Genomic DNA, 14,842 nt, shown 5'->3' with positions numbered 1-14,842 from the left:
ACCGCTCTTAACTACATCTGCTGCTGCATAATTAATCCTGGTTAAAGTGCAGTTGGATCCTCGGAGAAAGACAGCCACGGCATTCAAAGTTCTTAAACATTCAGATTTTTTTACTGAAAGGTGATCAGAAAAGACACGGAACATTTTTCTTTTTACAAGTTGAGTCAAAATACTGAGCGTGACCTATAACCTCCCTGTGAAAGAGGGACAAGGATACCCTTGGGAGAGTATGGACACCAATAAAATTATCCACAGTGTAAATCAGCTGAAAGGGAACAAAACTATCAGTGTGTTGCTTCCAATTAAAATAAATTTTGTGGGGAGAATTCACTGCAGTCACTTAAACTAATAATCTAGTGATCAAAGTGGAAGATTTATATGAAATAATTGATTTTACAGTGATAAATAATCATCTCGAGGGCCTAGATGCTTGAACGGATCTTAAGTTTAACAAATAGTTTTTATTACTAGAAAATATCCCCTGATGAATGTTGTATTGTGCCCTAACACCGTTGTGTTGAAATTATTCAAGGACAAGGCAGCTGATACTCATTACTTTAGTCCAACATGTCCTTTAGTTTATGACCTGCAAATGTAATAGCATTCAGCAGTTTGTGCTTAGCATTAATTAACAAATGCTAACACGGTAGCACACTAAACCAAGCTGGTGAATCTGGAAAACATGATACCTGCAGCATGTTAGCGTTCTTCTTACTGTTTTTAGCATTTAGCTCAAAGCACCGTCTAATTACAACCTAACGGTGCCCCTAGCGCGCCTGCAGACACGTAGCTGCCAGTGTGCTACAATAAAAGCTAAGAGAAGGTCAGAAATTTGCTAAAGCGGCTGAGCGCTGAACTTTACAGGGTTTTATTTGAAGAGGCCACTTTTAATGAGTAACTTTTCACCTGTGGATTAACTTGTATTAGTGCAGTGGCTCTGTGGAACAACTAATTGCAAGTTTGCAGCGCCCACGAGAAGCAAAGGCGACAGGAACGAGGGACTGAAGTCGTTCACCTCAGCCTCCCGCCACCACAGCAGTCGACCTCCTTTGAGACTGAGCAGAGAAAAGAGTTACATTGTTTTTTATTTAAAGATTTCTTAAAAAAACACGACTTATCTGAGTATCTTTGGGATTAACCCTGGGTTTTCAGCGTTCACCTCTTACCAGGGTACATCGCCATGGTAACTTAAGCTCCAGGTTTAACCTTCTTGGCAGCAGGTTGTGTTCCAGATTAGAGATCAGTCAGCTGTCCAGAAAATAACATCACCAGTCCTGGAAGATTCCTGTGTCTGCGCACAGATAGCAACAGGATCTAGAGTTTTCTATTTCCAATTTATCAAGAAGAAATATCGATTCTTTGACACTAATCATTTCACTGCAGTTTTTTTTCTAAGCTTTAATATATTGTACTGTGCAAAAATCTTGAGCTGTTCCTCTATTCTTTATATAATATTTCCGGAGAGCCAGACTTTCTTCTAATTTTGCAAAAATAGTTCTTTCAGAGTTTTTCTTTGCAAATTGGCTGCTTTTTTACTAATTTTTATGGTGGCGGTAGATGTTGGATTTGTTATTGATCTAATTACAAACACAGAAACATACAGTCTGAATCTGATCTAATATGCAGAACCATGTGGAAAGCATATGATCCACGGTGGCTTCATTTTTCAGCATGAAGATGACCCCAAACACACTGCCAGTGCGTATCAATCATGCCTTCTCCTCCACAGAACCAGAGCACAACATTGCTGAAGCAGTGTGGGATCATGTTGACAGAGAACAGAACAAAAGGCAGAAACATCCAAAGAAGAGCTTCAAGAACTATTCCTGAAGACGACTTAAAGAAATGACAAGAAAGCTCTATCAAATGCACATTTCAAATGCTGTGACGACAGAGCATTGATCCTCAGACACTTACATGCACAGTCAGCGTTTTTGCTGGCTTTCCTTCCTGGTTTCAAAAAAAACTTTATTAGTGTAGTAGGTCTTGTCCAGTGTTACTGACCAAAGCACAAACATTCATATAGCTCTTTGAACACTAACACTTTCACTTTGTCAGTATGTATCATGTGTTCATATCTCTTCATATTTTCCTCATATTATCTCCTTTAGTAAAATCAGCCACTCGGCTGCCAGCACACTTATCCATGTTTGTGATTGGTCACATCCTGCCAGTGCCAACCCTTTTCATGTGAACGTGCTGCAGCTAGACTGATAAACCCTGGATTAGCCTGTTGAGTTTATAACCACCTTCGTGCGACGGCTTCATCTGATGGCTGATGTCAGGGAAAGTGAAGCCAGATTGTGTAAAGATACTTTGGGTGTACTCAAAACCCAACTTTTAGCCTAAATTTGAGAACAGCCCACCCAAATGACTTAAAACTCGACACTGCACTTACTGTGGCCTCCAGCAATATACCTGCCAAGGCTGAAGTAAATCATATCACCCGAACACACACGTTCAGAGATTCCTTCCTTTAGATTTAATGCCCTAGTGAGTATTTACAGCAGCATATGTGGGACCGACTTAAAATAAACAAAGGGTTCGTGGCGGTTATAATGAAGGAAAACGTGTCCCAGTGCAACAGCATGGCTCACTGGTGTGTTTTAATAGTTTTTGAACAACAATTAAGTTATGACACAGAGGAATAAGTAATATCAGGCTACTGCTACGCATACAGTACTTGCAAGGAGGCACAATTCTCCGTTGGTTTTCCTATTTTGGAAGGGATTTAATGACAATTAGAAAATATTTTTAATAATCTCAGAGCTTTTGAGGTTTCTGCACATGCATCCTTTTACTGATCGGGTTTGTGGGCAAAGGCCAGAGTATCGGCATTCTTTTCTGAGACTGAATTTATGCCTCACCATTCCTTTTCTATGAATCATAAGCAGAGCTAAAAAAAAAAAAAAGAAGAAGAATAAAAAAACGTTCTCAAGGCCCACAAACATGAAAACAGCAAGGTCAGTGTGTTTACTCTGCCGTTGGTAATATAAAGCTCATCTCAGCGCGAGTGTCTCCAATTACAACAAACCACTGGGCTCGCTGCTATTCCTTAATAGCTTCTTCCATATCTGACACTCTTCATTTCACGTAATGAGGGTCTTCAAGATGTGAATAAAGGTATGCATATGATTTGGTGCGAGGGCTGAAAATGAGACGTGCCTCGGGGTTCACTTCAAACAAGACAAAATTTGCAGCTCGAGAGAAACTCGGTGGCTTTAAAGCCGACATCTGTTCTTCGTCCCTCGTTTGGGGGCCAGAAAGGAAGCAGCCTGGGCTTCTGTGCCAAGGAGCCTCTTGTCTAAATCTCTGCCAACTTATTTGTCGCTGTGGCCTCATTGCCCGAAGAACCAGCCAGCCACTCCAGCCTAATGGTACGGTCATCTGTCGGTTCATCTCACAGCTCGCAGCTAAAACCTGGTGGCACAGAACATCAGAGAGCAGAAAGGAGGAGGAGGGAGGGAGGGATTGAGAAAGGGAGGGGAAAGTGAAACCAAATCCCCGAGACTGGAGTCGGTCCTCACTGTTAACACCGTGAAGTCACCTAAAGTTTATTGCTTGTCCATTTGCCAGCAATCCAAAGAGAGGCTTAACTCTCCCAGGAAGCCACAGAAAGCTCTTTAACTGCCTGACCTTCCTGTGTTTTTATGGAGCCGGGGAGCAATTTAACATGTTTTAGTTAGTCTGCTTCACCTCAGCGGAGATGCTAGAAAGTGATACGATGCTCGGAAATCAGCATTAGCCGAGCCTGATAGGCCCAAAGCCCATATCTGCCTCGAACATCTCAACTGCATTCACATTTCCAGCAGGAATTCATCATTAGACTGGCCTTGAAGTGCATTATACCGCTACCTTGAAGTCTAATGGCCTGTAATAGAGACATGTAAGTATACAATGAAGTTAAGGCTGCGAGACAGAAGCTGAACGGATCCCCCCAAAAAAAGAAGAATAGACGGGGTGAAATTCTGCTACCTCTGGGATAAAGAAACTGTCACACAGGCACGGCTTCCAGTTTATCTTTTAATTAACGTCTCATACACCGAGACAAACACACCATCAATAATGCAGCGGCAACATGCTACAATATTAATGCCAGACGAAATGAGGTAATTAGACGGGGGGAACTATTTCCAGCGCATGTGTGCGCCCAGCTAGCTAGCATCACCGAGCGGGAATTACTCGGCGGGATACAAAAGGGATACCGCTACAATGGAGTCATGAGAAGAGGGGAGCAGCTGATCCCATGTGTGCCAGGGCCAAACGGGAGGGGACAGAGGGCCAACATTTTGTTTGTCAGGATGAACAAATGGTGACAAACGATAGCAAATTGGAGTGAAGGCCCCCTGCTGAGCTATGGTCTGCCCACTGAGGTCTCAATAGAGCAGAGGTGCTATGGCTCGGGAGGATAAAGACACACATATATAAAGTTATCGAAATGTAATAAAGTTCTAAGGCGTGCCGCGCATACAGAAGCAGGCCCAGCCACGACAATAAGATGCCAGAGACAGGAGCCATTGGAAGCTTGGAGACGACACACAGAAACAAAGGGCTCCCCTGACTATCTAATCCAATGTTTCACATGAAAGGCTTGAGCCTCTGCCGAGGACTAAAACAGCATTTGGCCTAATCCTATAAATCTATATGATCGAGACAGATGGAAAGTAAGTTCTCTCAGTCTGTGCCACTGGGAAAGAAAGAGAAAAAGCCTCATACCTCTCACCCCCATAGCCCTTGTTTCCAGCCTCATCTGCGGCAAGCTGCATAGCATAGCAGGCGTATAACCACAACACAGTCTAAAATAGATTTCGGGGGCCAGCTCAAGCCACGTACAAAAAAAAAAGTGTATTTCATTTAATTGGCTGGATAAGACAAAGATTTTTTAATTTCCCCTGAGATACGGGTTGCCAACTTGTGTTTTTACACTGAAAGAAGAAGAACTGTACTCAGAGCAGTGCCAAGAATTTACAATGTTCTCTCTCTGTTTCTTTTTTTTTTCCACGGGCGATGCTGCGTTTTTTTCTCTCTCCTCGGAGAGCTCTGCAGATATTGGATTAATTATGCAGATGTTTAAATATCAACCTCGATCAAAGACTCCTACTAGTCTGCGAACCTTAGTTTGTCTGCGCTCCGTCTCCTAAGACCTGTCGTGGCATATGCTCCGGCACGGAGGACACACTTTCAGCTTTTCCTCTCCGTTTCGTGATTCTCCTTCCCTTCCTCCCTCCTCAACACAGACAGGCCATTGTGTGCGGGCACAGATGAGATTTGCATGCATGTTAGACTGGATTACACATGCAGGCTCTGGGAACCTGGACCCCTGTGGTCTCCCTTCACCGTTTGGGCCCGAAAAACCGGCGAGTTCTCCTTTCAATCAGCAACTTCAAACAAATCTCACAGCTTAATTGGCTCAGGAAGATACAGAATCAAAGGTTACATTCCTTAAAATTTGAGAGAGTGGGAGAAGAAGAAAAAAGTTTTGCAGTCTCTCTGCAGCTGCCCGTTTAAATTTGTCTCAAAATCAACTGCAGTGAAGCGGGGCCCTCATCAAGTTTTACATCCATCAGCAGCCAGGTTCCTAACTCGGGGAGATAAGGGTTAATCCTCTAAGTGATACGTTTAATCCCCGATCTTAAGATGCTGTGTGTAAGAGGGTGGGAGATGCCAGATAAGAGAAGGCAAATCTCCTTAAAAATAGCTGAGAACGCAGCATCAATCTGCTAGGAGATGCAACAAACATTTGATGATTTGATTTTAATTTCATATTGCCTCTTTCGTCAATACATCCTTGATCATGCACGTGTGTGTGTGCATGCGCGCACGCTTTCCGGTCAAGCCTCTCCAGCCTCGTCAGTGTATTTATAGAGCATTTGTTGACACTGACACAGTATTAAAGTGGCTGCCAAACAGACAATGAAAACATCTCGTCTCCAAGCATTTGTGTGTCATTACATTTATTCATACGAACATTAAAGTAAATTGTCAGCGCTGTCTTCTTTAAGCAGCTAAGCCCCGCGGAGCGCCTCTCCTCAGCAGGATTATAAATGAGATAGGATTTAATATTGATCCTCCGCTGACCTCCTATGAAGTTCTCATCATTTCATAATATTCTCCACAAATGCTGGTGATGCGATCAATGAACTCCCACAGGTCTGCGCGCGTAAACCTTGACCTTAGCGCTTGAGCATAACCGGGCTGTGCGCGGCCACAGGAGAGAGAAGGCGAGGGACGACGCACGAGGATGCCTTGTTTACTTGATATGGCGACTCTCCGTGCGAGCCCCCATCACCCCCCCAGTTCTCATCATCTCTTCATGCTTGCATCTCTAGTTTGGACACTATTACATTTTTAGGCTCCACAGCACGCCGCTGAGTAACGCCACCTTCAAAGGGCTAGACCGTGAAGTATTGGATAATTTTTTACCTCGCACTGGAACGAAACTGGTTGATGAGCAAATTTACTGTCAGCTCTGAGGCTGTCTGATGCTGCTCCTCAGATGAAAAGAGGAAGGAAGGAGGAAAAAAAAGGAAAAAGAATCTGTCTCCTCACAAAACACGGGGCTCATAAGCAAGCCACATAAATAAATGAGCTTGATAATTATCGGAATATATTTCCATTCCTCTTACAATGGTCCCCAATCAATGAGCCTGCCTTTAAAAGTCAGAGCTCGCATATGTCCCAAAGGCATTCATTTCACTGACGCTCACATATGAGTTTGGGGGTGGATGCTTGGTGTGGGTGGAGGCAATTGATTCAATGTATCTGAGGCGATGCCAGCCGTACATAATACACAAAAAACAGCGACGGAGGAAGGGTGTGGGCGGCGGGGTGTGTGTGTTTGTGTGTGTGTCAGAGTAGGGAGGGCTACCTGAGTGACTGTAGCCTCTAATAAATCAAATCATTTGCCTTCCCGCCAGCTAGTCCTGTTTTGGAGTCTAAAGCTGCTTATGAGAAAAAAGACATGAGGAATTGTGATTTGTATTCATCGATACTGAGCCACAAGCACACGATGTCCCCTCTCCCACTCCCCTGTCAGCTCATTAGTCGCCCATCTCGATATTGCTATAAGGTGTAGATTCAAGCTCTCATCTAATTATGCCTGCACACACAGAGAATTAGATAAAGAAAACCTTTGCATAATTGGTCCAGAAATGTCCCTCCTTTAGTCCTGTGTGTATGGGTGTGTGTGTGTGTGTTGGGGGGGGACAGAGACACACACACATATTATTGGACAGGAGCCACACCCTGGCAATGACATCCAGAAGTTAGATTTTTAAGCCGGTAACAATAATGTGTGTGAAACTGTAAATCTTCGGCCAAGCTGGCAGGAGACCAACCGACATCTATTTAAAAGATTTTTTTGATGGATAGTCTCCTCCGAGGAAACAGAATCACATCCTGGATATATACATTCCTGTATAATTAAACCTCTTAATAAATGATTTGCGAGGACAAATCTTTCTGCACAAAAATATGGATGGCAACCAGAAAAGGAAAAAGAAAGAAAGAAAGAAAGTTGTGGAATGAATATATCTGGCCTGATTTCTCCCCCCTCCCCCGTAGCTAATAACTCATTTATCATCTGCGGCCTATTAATGACCATCTTCAGTAGAGCCGTAATACCATCAGGAAGAGGAGAGACACTCTTTGCCTTCCTGTTGCTGCTAACATAATTGTTACAGATCATCTCCATTCGAATGCGGGTGCAGGTGTTTGGTTTTTTTCTTTGCTTTGGGACCGAGTACCTTTATCTTTGTCAGATGACAGTGTCAATTTGGCTTCAAAGCCGGTCAATGCTAAAAACAGCCGTTTGTACATTTTTCCCTTGATAAAAGTGGAGTGGATGCATTTGATCAAATCTCTGTTGCATTTAAATTTCTATGGGGAGGAGGAAAAAAAGTCATCTTATGTTGACTAATGTGTTAATTAAAAAAGCACCCCAAACCAAATAAATTATAATACAAAAACACCACAAAATTTACATTCTTGCATATGGAAATGTGTGCATTAGAAAGGTGATAGAAGATACAGTTCATGTAATGCATGTAATTACATATTCTGTCTTCACTCTGTGGTTTCACATTACTATACTGCCCGAAGCTGGCACTTTTCAATCCATGAAATCCACAGACTGTATATTAAATATAGACATCCTTAAACCCCCAGACTCTAGCTTGATCATCCATGCTATCAGAAGTAACCAAGTATGCTAAGCTAACATCGAACTCCAGTAAGGATAGTTACCAAGCTTGTTCCATAGACTCCGTGTGTGCATCATATACAGATACCTGCTGAAGTAATGTGAAAATAAAACATTACCACACAGCAGTGAATATTATTCCCAGGAGGATATCTTTACAAACTAGTACAGAAAGAACCAACATCACAAACAGGTTATTGCAGTAAGTAAATAAGTAAGCTATAGAAAAATTAAAAACCTGTTTATTTCTGCTGTGAAGTTAGTTTTGGAGCATGGACGATGAAAAAAGATGGATTTAGCTTCTGCGCTGAAAATATGAAGCCAATTCTGAAGTGACTTAAATCTGCTTTCTATCTCAAGGCCACCAGATGGCGATAGCTGTGGTTAGCCTATTAGCCCCTTTCCACCAGTACTTATTCGGCTCGATCCGACTAAGTTTGTAGGGTTTTTGATTAGGTGGTAGTACCTGCACCACTAAAATTTTTAGTAACAGCTCAGCCGGTATGACACCAACAGACAGCATGCCACCGACTGGCAAGTCACTGCCGTCACTCAATGAGTGAAATGGCAACGAGACAATGGCAACACAAAAATCTGCACCCTGGTCTCAGAGCCTGACAAAAAGCCATACTTAGATATACCATCGCCTCGACATCCTCCATTTTAGTGTTGTGTTCGTGTCACATAGATATGACCTCACAGGGTTTTCGGCCGCGTTGTTATAGCAACCTGATGCACATTAGGTGGCACTCAATTGTAATGGAAAAAGAGAGAAACCCAGTAGAGTTGAGTCAAAGCACGCCGAGTTGCACTATGTACAACTGGAAAACAGCTACATGTGAAATGGCTTTCTGCTCTGACCTCTGTAAACACTTTCCTGCTGAGTTATGGTCTCACTAACTCAATATGAATTATATTGAATTATAAAATTAAATCTATTTTGTTACTTGTGGTCGCACAATGTTTCAAACTGGAACCTTATCAGTGATATGAAACCGTCGTTATCCAATGAGTGTGTGGTTACACAGTCAGACCCGCTGCTCCCCACCAGCCTTCAAAACCAAAGGGTGATGTCATTATGCTACACATTATCAAGTCACTTTAACCTGTGGGTTATTGATGGGGTCAGTTAAGTAGCAGAGGGGATTGTTAATCAGTTTTAGCTACTTTGGTATTAATGAAATTAACAACTGTTGCACTAGAGGGGTAACAATGAGACAATCCACAAAGCAGGAATGTTTTTACAGCTGGAGGCCACGGACATTTTATCTGACTGGATTTACATTATTTTAGCATTTGGCTAAGATCAGTGTCATTGCTGGTAGCACGAGGCGATACCTGGACCCTACAGAGGTTGCACAGGTAGTCCACCATCTCCAGGGTGGCACATCAATATGTGACATTGGCAGAAGGTTTGCTGAGTCTCCCAGCACAGTCTCAAGATCATGGAAGCGATTCAAGGGGACAGGCAGTTACTCTAGGAGAGCTGGACAGGGCCGTAGAAGGTCCGTAATCCAACAGCAGGATCAGTATCTGTTCCTTTGTCCAAGGATGGACAGGATGAGCACTGCCAGAAGTAGAGCCCTACAGAATGACCTCCATCAGGCCAATGGTGTGAATGTGTCTGACCAAACAATATGAAAAATGGGCTTCACGAGGGTGGCATGAGACCCCGAAGTCCTCTGGTGGACCTGTGCTCCCTGCAGAATTGGCAGGTCAATCACTGGTGACCTGTACTTTTCACAGATGAGAGTTTGGTGGTGGGTTGGTGATGGTCTGTGGATGCTTATCCATGGAGTGCTGCACTGCCCTCTATAGACTAGGCAACAGCACCCTGACTGCCATTAGGTATCTGGATGAAATCCTTGTGCTTGTTGTCAGACCCTACGCTGGTGCAGTGGGTCCTAGTGCATGACAATTCCCGGCCTCATGTGGGGAGAGTATGCGGCAGTTCCTGGACCCCACACTCGCCTGACCTAAATCCACCAAAACACCTCCGGGACGTTTTGTTTTGGTCCGACACCACAAAGTTGCTCCTCAGACAGCCCAGGAGCTCATTGATGCCCTGGTCCAGATCTGGGAGGAGATCCCCGAGGACACCATCTGTTGTCTCATTAAGAGCATCCCCGACGCTATCAGCCATGCATACAAGTATGCAGGGACCATACAAACTACCAAGTACCATTTCAAGTTGCTGCAAATTAATTTTCTGTCAAATGGACAAGCCTGCCGCATTGTTTTTCCACTTTGATTTTCAGGGATCTTTGAATTCAGCCCTCTGTAGGGTCCTGTCACTCCTAACACATTATCCAGTCCGTATCAGTCCAGATATCCAACATATTTTTTTTCCTCATTGAGATCTGGTGTATATTAAAAACTTTCTTTTAGCTTTTTATTCATGAGAAAAATGTCATGACAGTAAAACCACAAAGACCTGGCACGATTGGTTCAGACTGAGTGTAACACATTAAACTGTAGTTACTTCACTGTTCACAGCTCGGTTCACCACAGAGCAGCAGTAACATAAAAACCCGGAGTAATGGCTACATCCAGCAAGATATTTTTACACGATAGCTAAAATAACCGCACACAGCAGACTGATTATTCCTCGACATGGCATGAAAACAGTTTGTACACAGAAAGCAGACTGAGTCATTTATAGTTATGTGGTACTACAACATGCAGATGCATCCACTAAAGCTCCACGGCACCTTCATCTGTTCCACAACCAGAATAGCCAGGGTTTCCGCTCTCCAATTACACAACATTACTTCATCTTTTGGCCTCTTTCTATCCCACTCACAAAAAAAATAAAAAATCCCATCTCCATAGCAACAAACTCTCATCCATAGTTCACAAAAATAATTGTTTGCTCCCGCATCAAACAGTTGTTCCGTGGAAGCTGTTAAATTTTGAGAACTTGTGCGTCTGTGCCCACTTTTGGTATATTTAACATAAAAGCCCAAGGCCTCTGACTTTTCTATTTATGTCCTTTGTGTGCTTCTGCCTCTATACGCTGCCGCAGAGGCTGAGGTGGAAGATAGTTGACTGCGCCGGTCCAGACGGTCTTAAAAGCAGGACTGTTCATTATTCACATGTCCTTGGGTTGAGTGGATGCATGTCTGTATTGCTTGTTATTGGTCAGCTTGGCTCTGATGCTATCACATAAAGGCACAGATGCTGGAAAAAAAAGCACTTAAATAAAAAAGATGTCAATGTTTCTCCTGCTTGTTGCCCCAGAAAGACAAAAGAACTTGTCGCCTGGTGATGCGATGACGCCACCATGGAAATGTTTATCTGTTACAAAGGTGGTAAGACCACACTAAGCTAGCTTAGACTTCTGAAATTAGCAAGAGCACATTCGACTAATTTAAGTTTATTAAACCGCAGATATTTAACAGATTTAAATGTCTTTTGTTTATATTTATGTTGCAGTATAGGAATTTCTTTCAACCCACAGGATAGCAGGAATCATGCTGGAAAAAAGGAGAGTAAATTCAGGATTGACCTGATTCTACGCTCCCTCTTATCTCCCTTAAAATGTCAAGTACCTGAATGCGCTGATCAGGCCATGAAAGTACTTATATATATTATGTCCTTGAGTCCCAGAGATTAGAATTTCCATTTCAGGCAGAAAGCCTCTAGAAAAACCAAACATCACATGCTGAGTGAAGAAAACTGGAAAGGTTACTGAGCCTTATCTGCAATTATGCAAAAACAGAGAGATTGGCCAAACCCATGTTCATTGCTACAAAGGGAATCTACAATGCCTTGATGTTGCATTCTCGTCTCGTAGTGCAGATATGTAGCACACAGCACATCCTAGAGGAGGCTATAGGAAAGAACAGCTGACTGTACACTACTCACACCTAGTCATGTTTTGAATTATGAACACAGGCAATTAAACTTTAAATCCCCCCTTAGTAAGAAGATAGAGCCGACTAATTAAGTAAGTCCTTTTTAAATTTGGTTTTAATTCAGAGCTCCTCGAATGCCAAGCCGGCGTAGAGGATCAGATCAAAACAAGCTTGGTTTACTTTCATTCAAAGCTTTGCATTTTTGTTTGTGTTACATTCAAGTACCTAGTTTATTCCAGCATTAGAAGGGAACAAAACAACAAATCTGAAAATCTTCACTCTGTCTGACCTTCTTCTATCAGCAGCACTGACATGGAGCTTCTCAGATGTTGACAACTCCACTTCTGGACTCATTGTGTCATCTGTTCTCCGTCTCTCTCTTTTTTTTTTCCAAAGGAAGAAAGACAAGAAACAAAGCTTTGCTACAAAGGTCACTCGGAAAAACCTGCTTCTTTCTCTCATTTATTTATTTTTTTCCAACAAACACCGGGGGAATAAAAATAGTTTGGTTTAAAAATAATGGCTTTCATCTTCATTTATGCCTCTGAATATTCAATATGAGAGCAATGGTGCCCCCTTGTGTAAAATATAATTAACAGTCTGATAGTAAATATGCACCTAAGGTCAATTATAATTGAATCTGATAGCACGGCTTAGAAACGAACAGTGTTATTTAACCGTGAAAGAGTGTGATCACCTTTACAGCAGCTTCTGAGGTCCAGCATGTGTTTTGAACATTTTTTATTCCACATTCATACAATTCCCTCTGCAGTAAACCTGTATTGATTCTCTCAGAGGTGAAGGGCGCTCCCTCTGTCCGTCTTTAGCCTTTCCTGCTCTTCACAAGGACTGCAGCTCTATCCTCCGCTGTCAGAGCTCTGTGCACTCTGCACCGCTCGCGGCTCAGTCAGGCGGTCGTAGGACAGCGCTGTCATAACCTGTGAAAATGTACAGTGTGATATGGCTTTGGAGAATAGAGAGAAGCAAGTAATAAGTAGAGGCTATCAAAGACATGCTGAGTTAAAGATTTTACTGGCTAGAACAGCCTGTGGCTACTGTTTTTCACACTGGATTGGTGAAAAAAAAAATTTTTTAAGCAGTAGCTTCGGCTAGTTTCAAACAGGGAAGGTAGATGAAGGACAGAAAACGGAGCTCTTTCTCTCTGCTGACATTAAAATTAAAATAACCATTAAAGATTTTGTAAGCGTTAAATGATCAGTCTGAAGCCACACTCGTGTCTATGCTAAATGTGAAGCTACAGCTAACCACACAGCTAAACTTAGTTTAGCATGCAGAATAAACATAAATTCAAAAGAACTATTTGGAATTTTATCACCAAATTACTTTTTTTTTTTAAAACAACAGTAGAATGTAACATGTTATATTCCAGTGAGCTTTCCCACCTGCTAGTTTGTAGCGTCTGTTTTCAGTCTCAACGCTATGTGAAGCTAAAGTAAGCTATCCTTTAGCAGAAGGCGATTTTCTTAAAGCCATACACAGTCAGTCTGCCTAATGACCAAGACTATATTAGAGAGACACACTACCCAGACAATCACGAAATGAACTATGGGATAATCCAAAGCACAGATGGCTGTATTAAATATAAGTTTAAAGGGGAGAAAGGCGTTTTAAACCGTATTTTGAGCTTTTAACAGATTATGGAGTATATATATAATCTAGGGAAAACTAAAAGGAACATTTTTGGTTCAGTCGCACTATAGCAAAAATTGAGCAACAACCTTCTTGCAACTAGGAAAAATTGGTGATTGCAGGGTTTATGCACTGATGTTGTTTGTTGTGTTTTGTCTTTCTCCCCTCTCACCCTCAATCGGTCGTGGCAGATGGCCACCCTTCACTAAGCCCGTTTCTGCCGGAGGTTTCTTCCTGTTAAAAGGGAATTTTTCCTTCCCACTGTGACCAAAGCACTTGCTCATAAGGGGTCATCTGATTGTTGGATTTTTTTTTTCTGTATTCTATGTATTATTTTAGGACCTTTACTTAGGGCTTAAAATCTGGGACTGTCCACCAATTGCTCTTAGAACTGAAGAAGCTTCTCAGAGGAGAGATGAAACGTCTTCAAGAAACCTAAAGAAGTCCAGACGCTTTTCTTTTAAACCTCCTTAGACTATGATGACCTGGATGACTGAGAACCTTCACAGACATAGGTCTTAACCTTACAATCTGGTTGTTCAGTGATGACACGACGAATCCTACTTCCGGGCCTAAAGTAGTCTGCGTTTAATATGGCTTTTGTGTTGTTAACATGTTTAATGTTATGTATTTTCTTCTATTTGATCTCAAAAAGCTCCTAAAACAGTCAGTGATCACTGCTGACCTCCCTCGGCTTTTATTACCGCTAATCATTTATTTAAGCTCAGTTTTTAAAACCTTAGGATGTAACTACAGCCCAGCCCATGCAGCAGTATATGAATGACTAACCTCGTATTGTGAATGGATTATCTCAGTTGTTCTCCTGGCTGAAGTTTGGTCCTTTTACAGCATCCTGCCATGCGATTACATTTGTTCCTGACCACCGAGAACACTCACGTTAACTTTTATCGAGTGGAAAAAAAAGTTAGCTTGTTTATATTATGCTAACATAGCTGTGTCGCTAGCGGTCACGTAGCACATCATTATATACCAGCTAGCCCAACTTCAGTAACCCTTCAAACGTCACTGCTGTTTAGTTTTCTGTCTTCATTTATGCTGGAAGTGATAACAGAGCTGTACGTTTTAATTTCTTTCCAAAACCCTGCAGTCAGGACATGCTATATTGTATTTAGAT

The 14,842-nt window shown here is 42.3% G+C and overlaps 1 protein-coding gene across 9 annotated transcripts in view; it reads right to left on the bottom strand.

Moving 5' to 3' along the window:
- Positions 1-658: 658 nt before the first annotated feature.
- The window catches only part of mfsd8l2 (major facilitator superfamily domain containing 8-like 2), a 29,375-nt gene continuing 15,191 nt past the window's right edge, over positions 659-14,842 (bottom strand). For 3 of the 9 annotated variants that reach the window (XM_086273389.1, XM_086273390.1, XM_086273391.1), the window contains one exon: positions 12,475-12,995. In XM_086273389.1, coding sequence (XP_086129515.1) covers positions 12,915-12,995 — 81 coding nt within the window. In that variant the 3' untranslated portion in view covers positions 12,475-12,914. Of the gene's footprint in view, positions 1,292-12,192; positions 12,437-12,474; positions 12,996-14,842 lie in introns of those variants that run through there. The other 6 variants (XM_086273395.1, XM_086273394.1, XR_015126240.1 and 3 more) reach the window with 5 other exon arrangements.

The sequence above is a fragment of the Aulonocara sp. 'chitande type north' Nkhata Bay genome, linkage group LG18 (genome assembly GCF_057382095.1).
Source record: "Aulonocara sp. 'chitande type north' Nkhata Bay isolate Kocher_YH1m ecotype deep benthic linkage group LG18, A_spYH_male_GT1.1, whole genome shotgun sequence".
In the NCBI taxonomy this organism is placed as follows: domain Eukaryota; kingdom Metazoa; phylum Chordata; class Actinopteri; order Cichliformes; family Cichlidae; genus Aulonocara; species Aulonocara sp. 'chitande type north' Nkhata Bay.
Note: the sequence above shows the minus strand (reverse complement) of the source record. Positions and strands in the feature narration are given on the sequence as shown.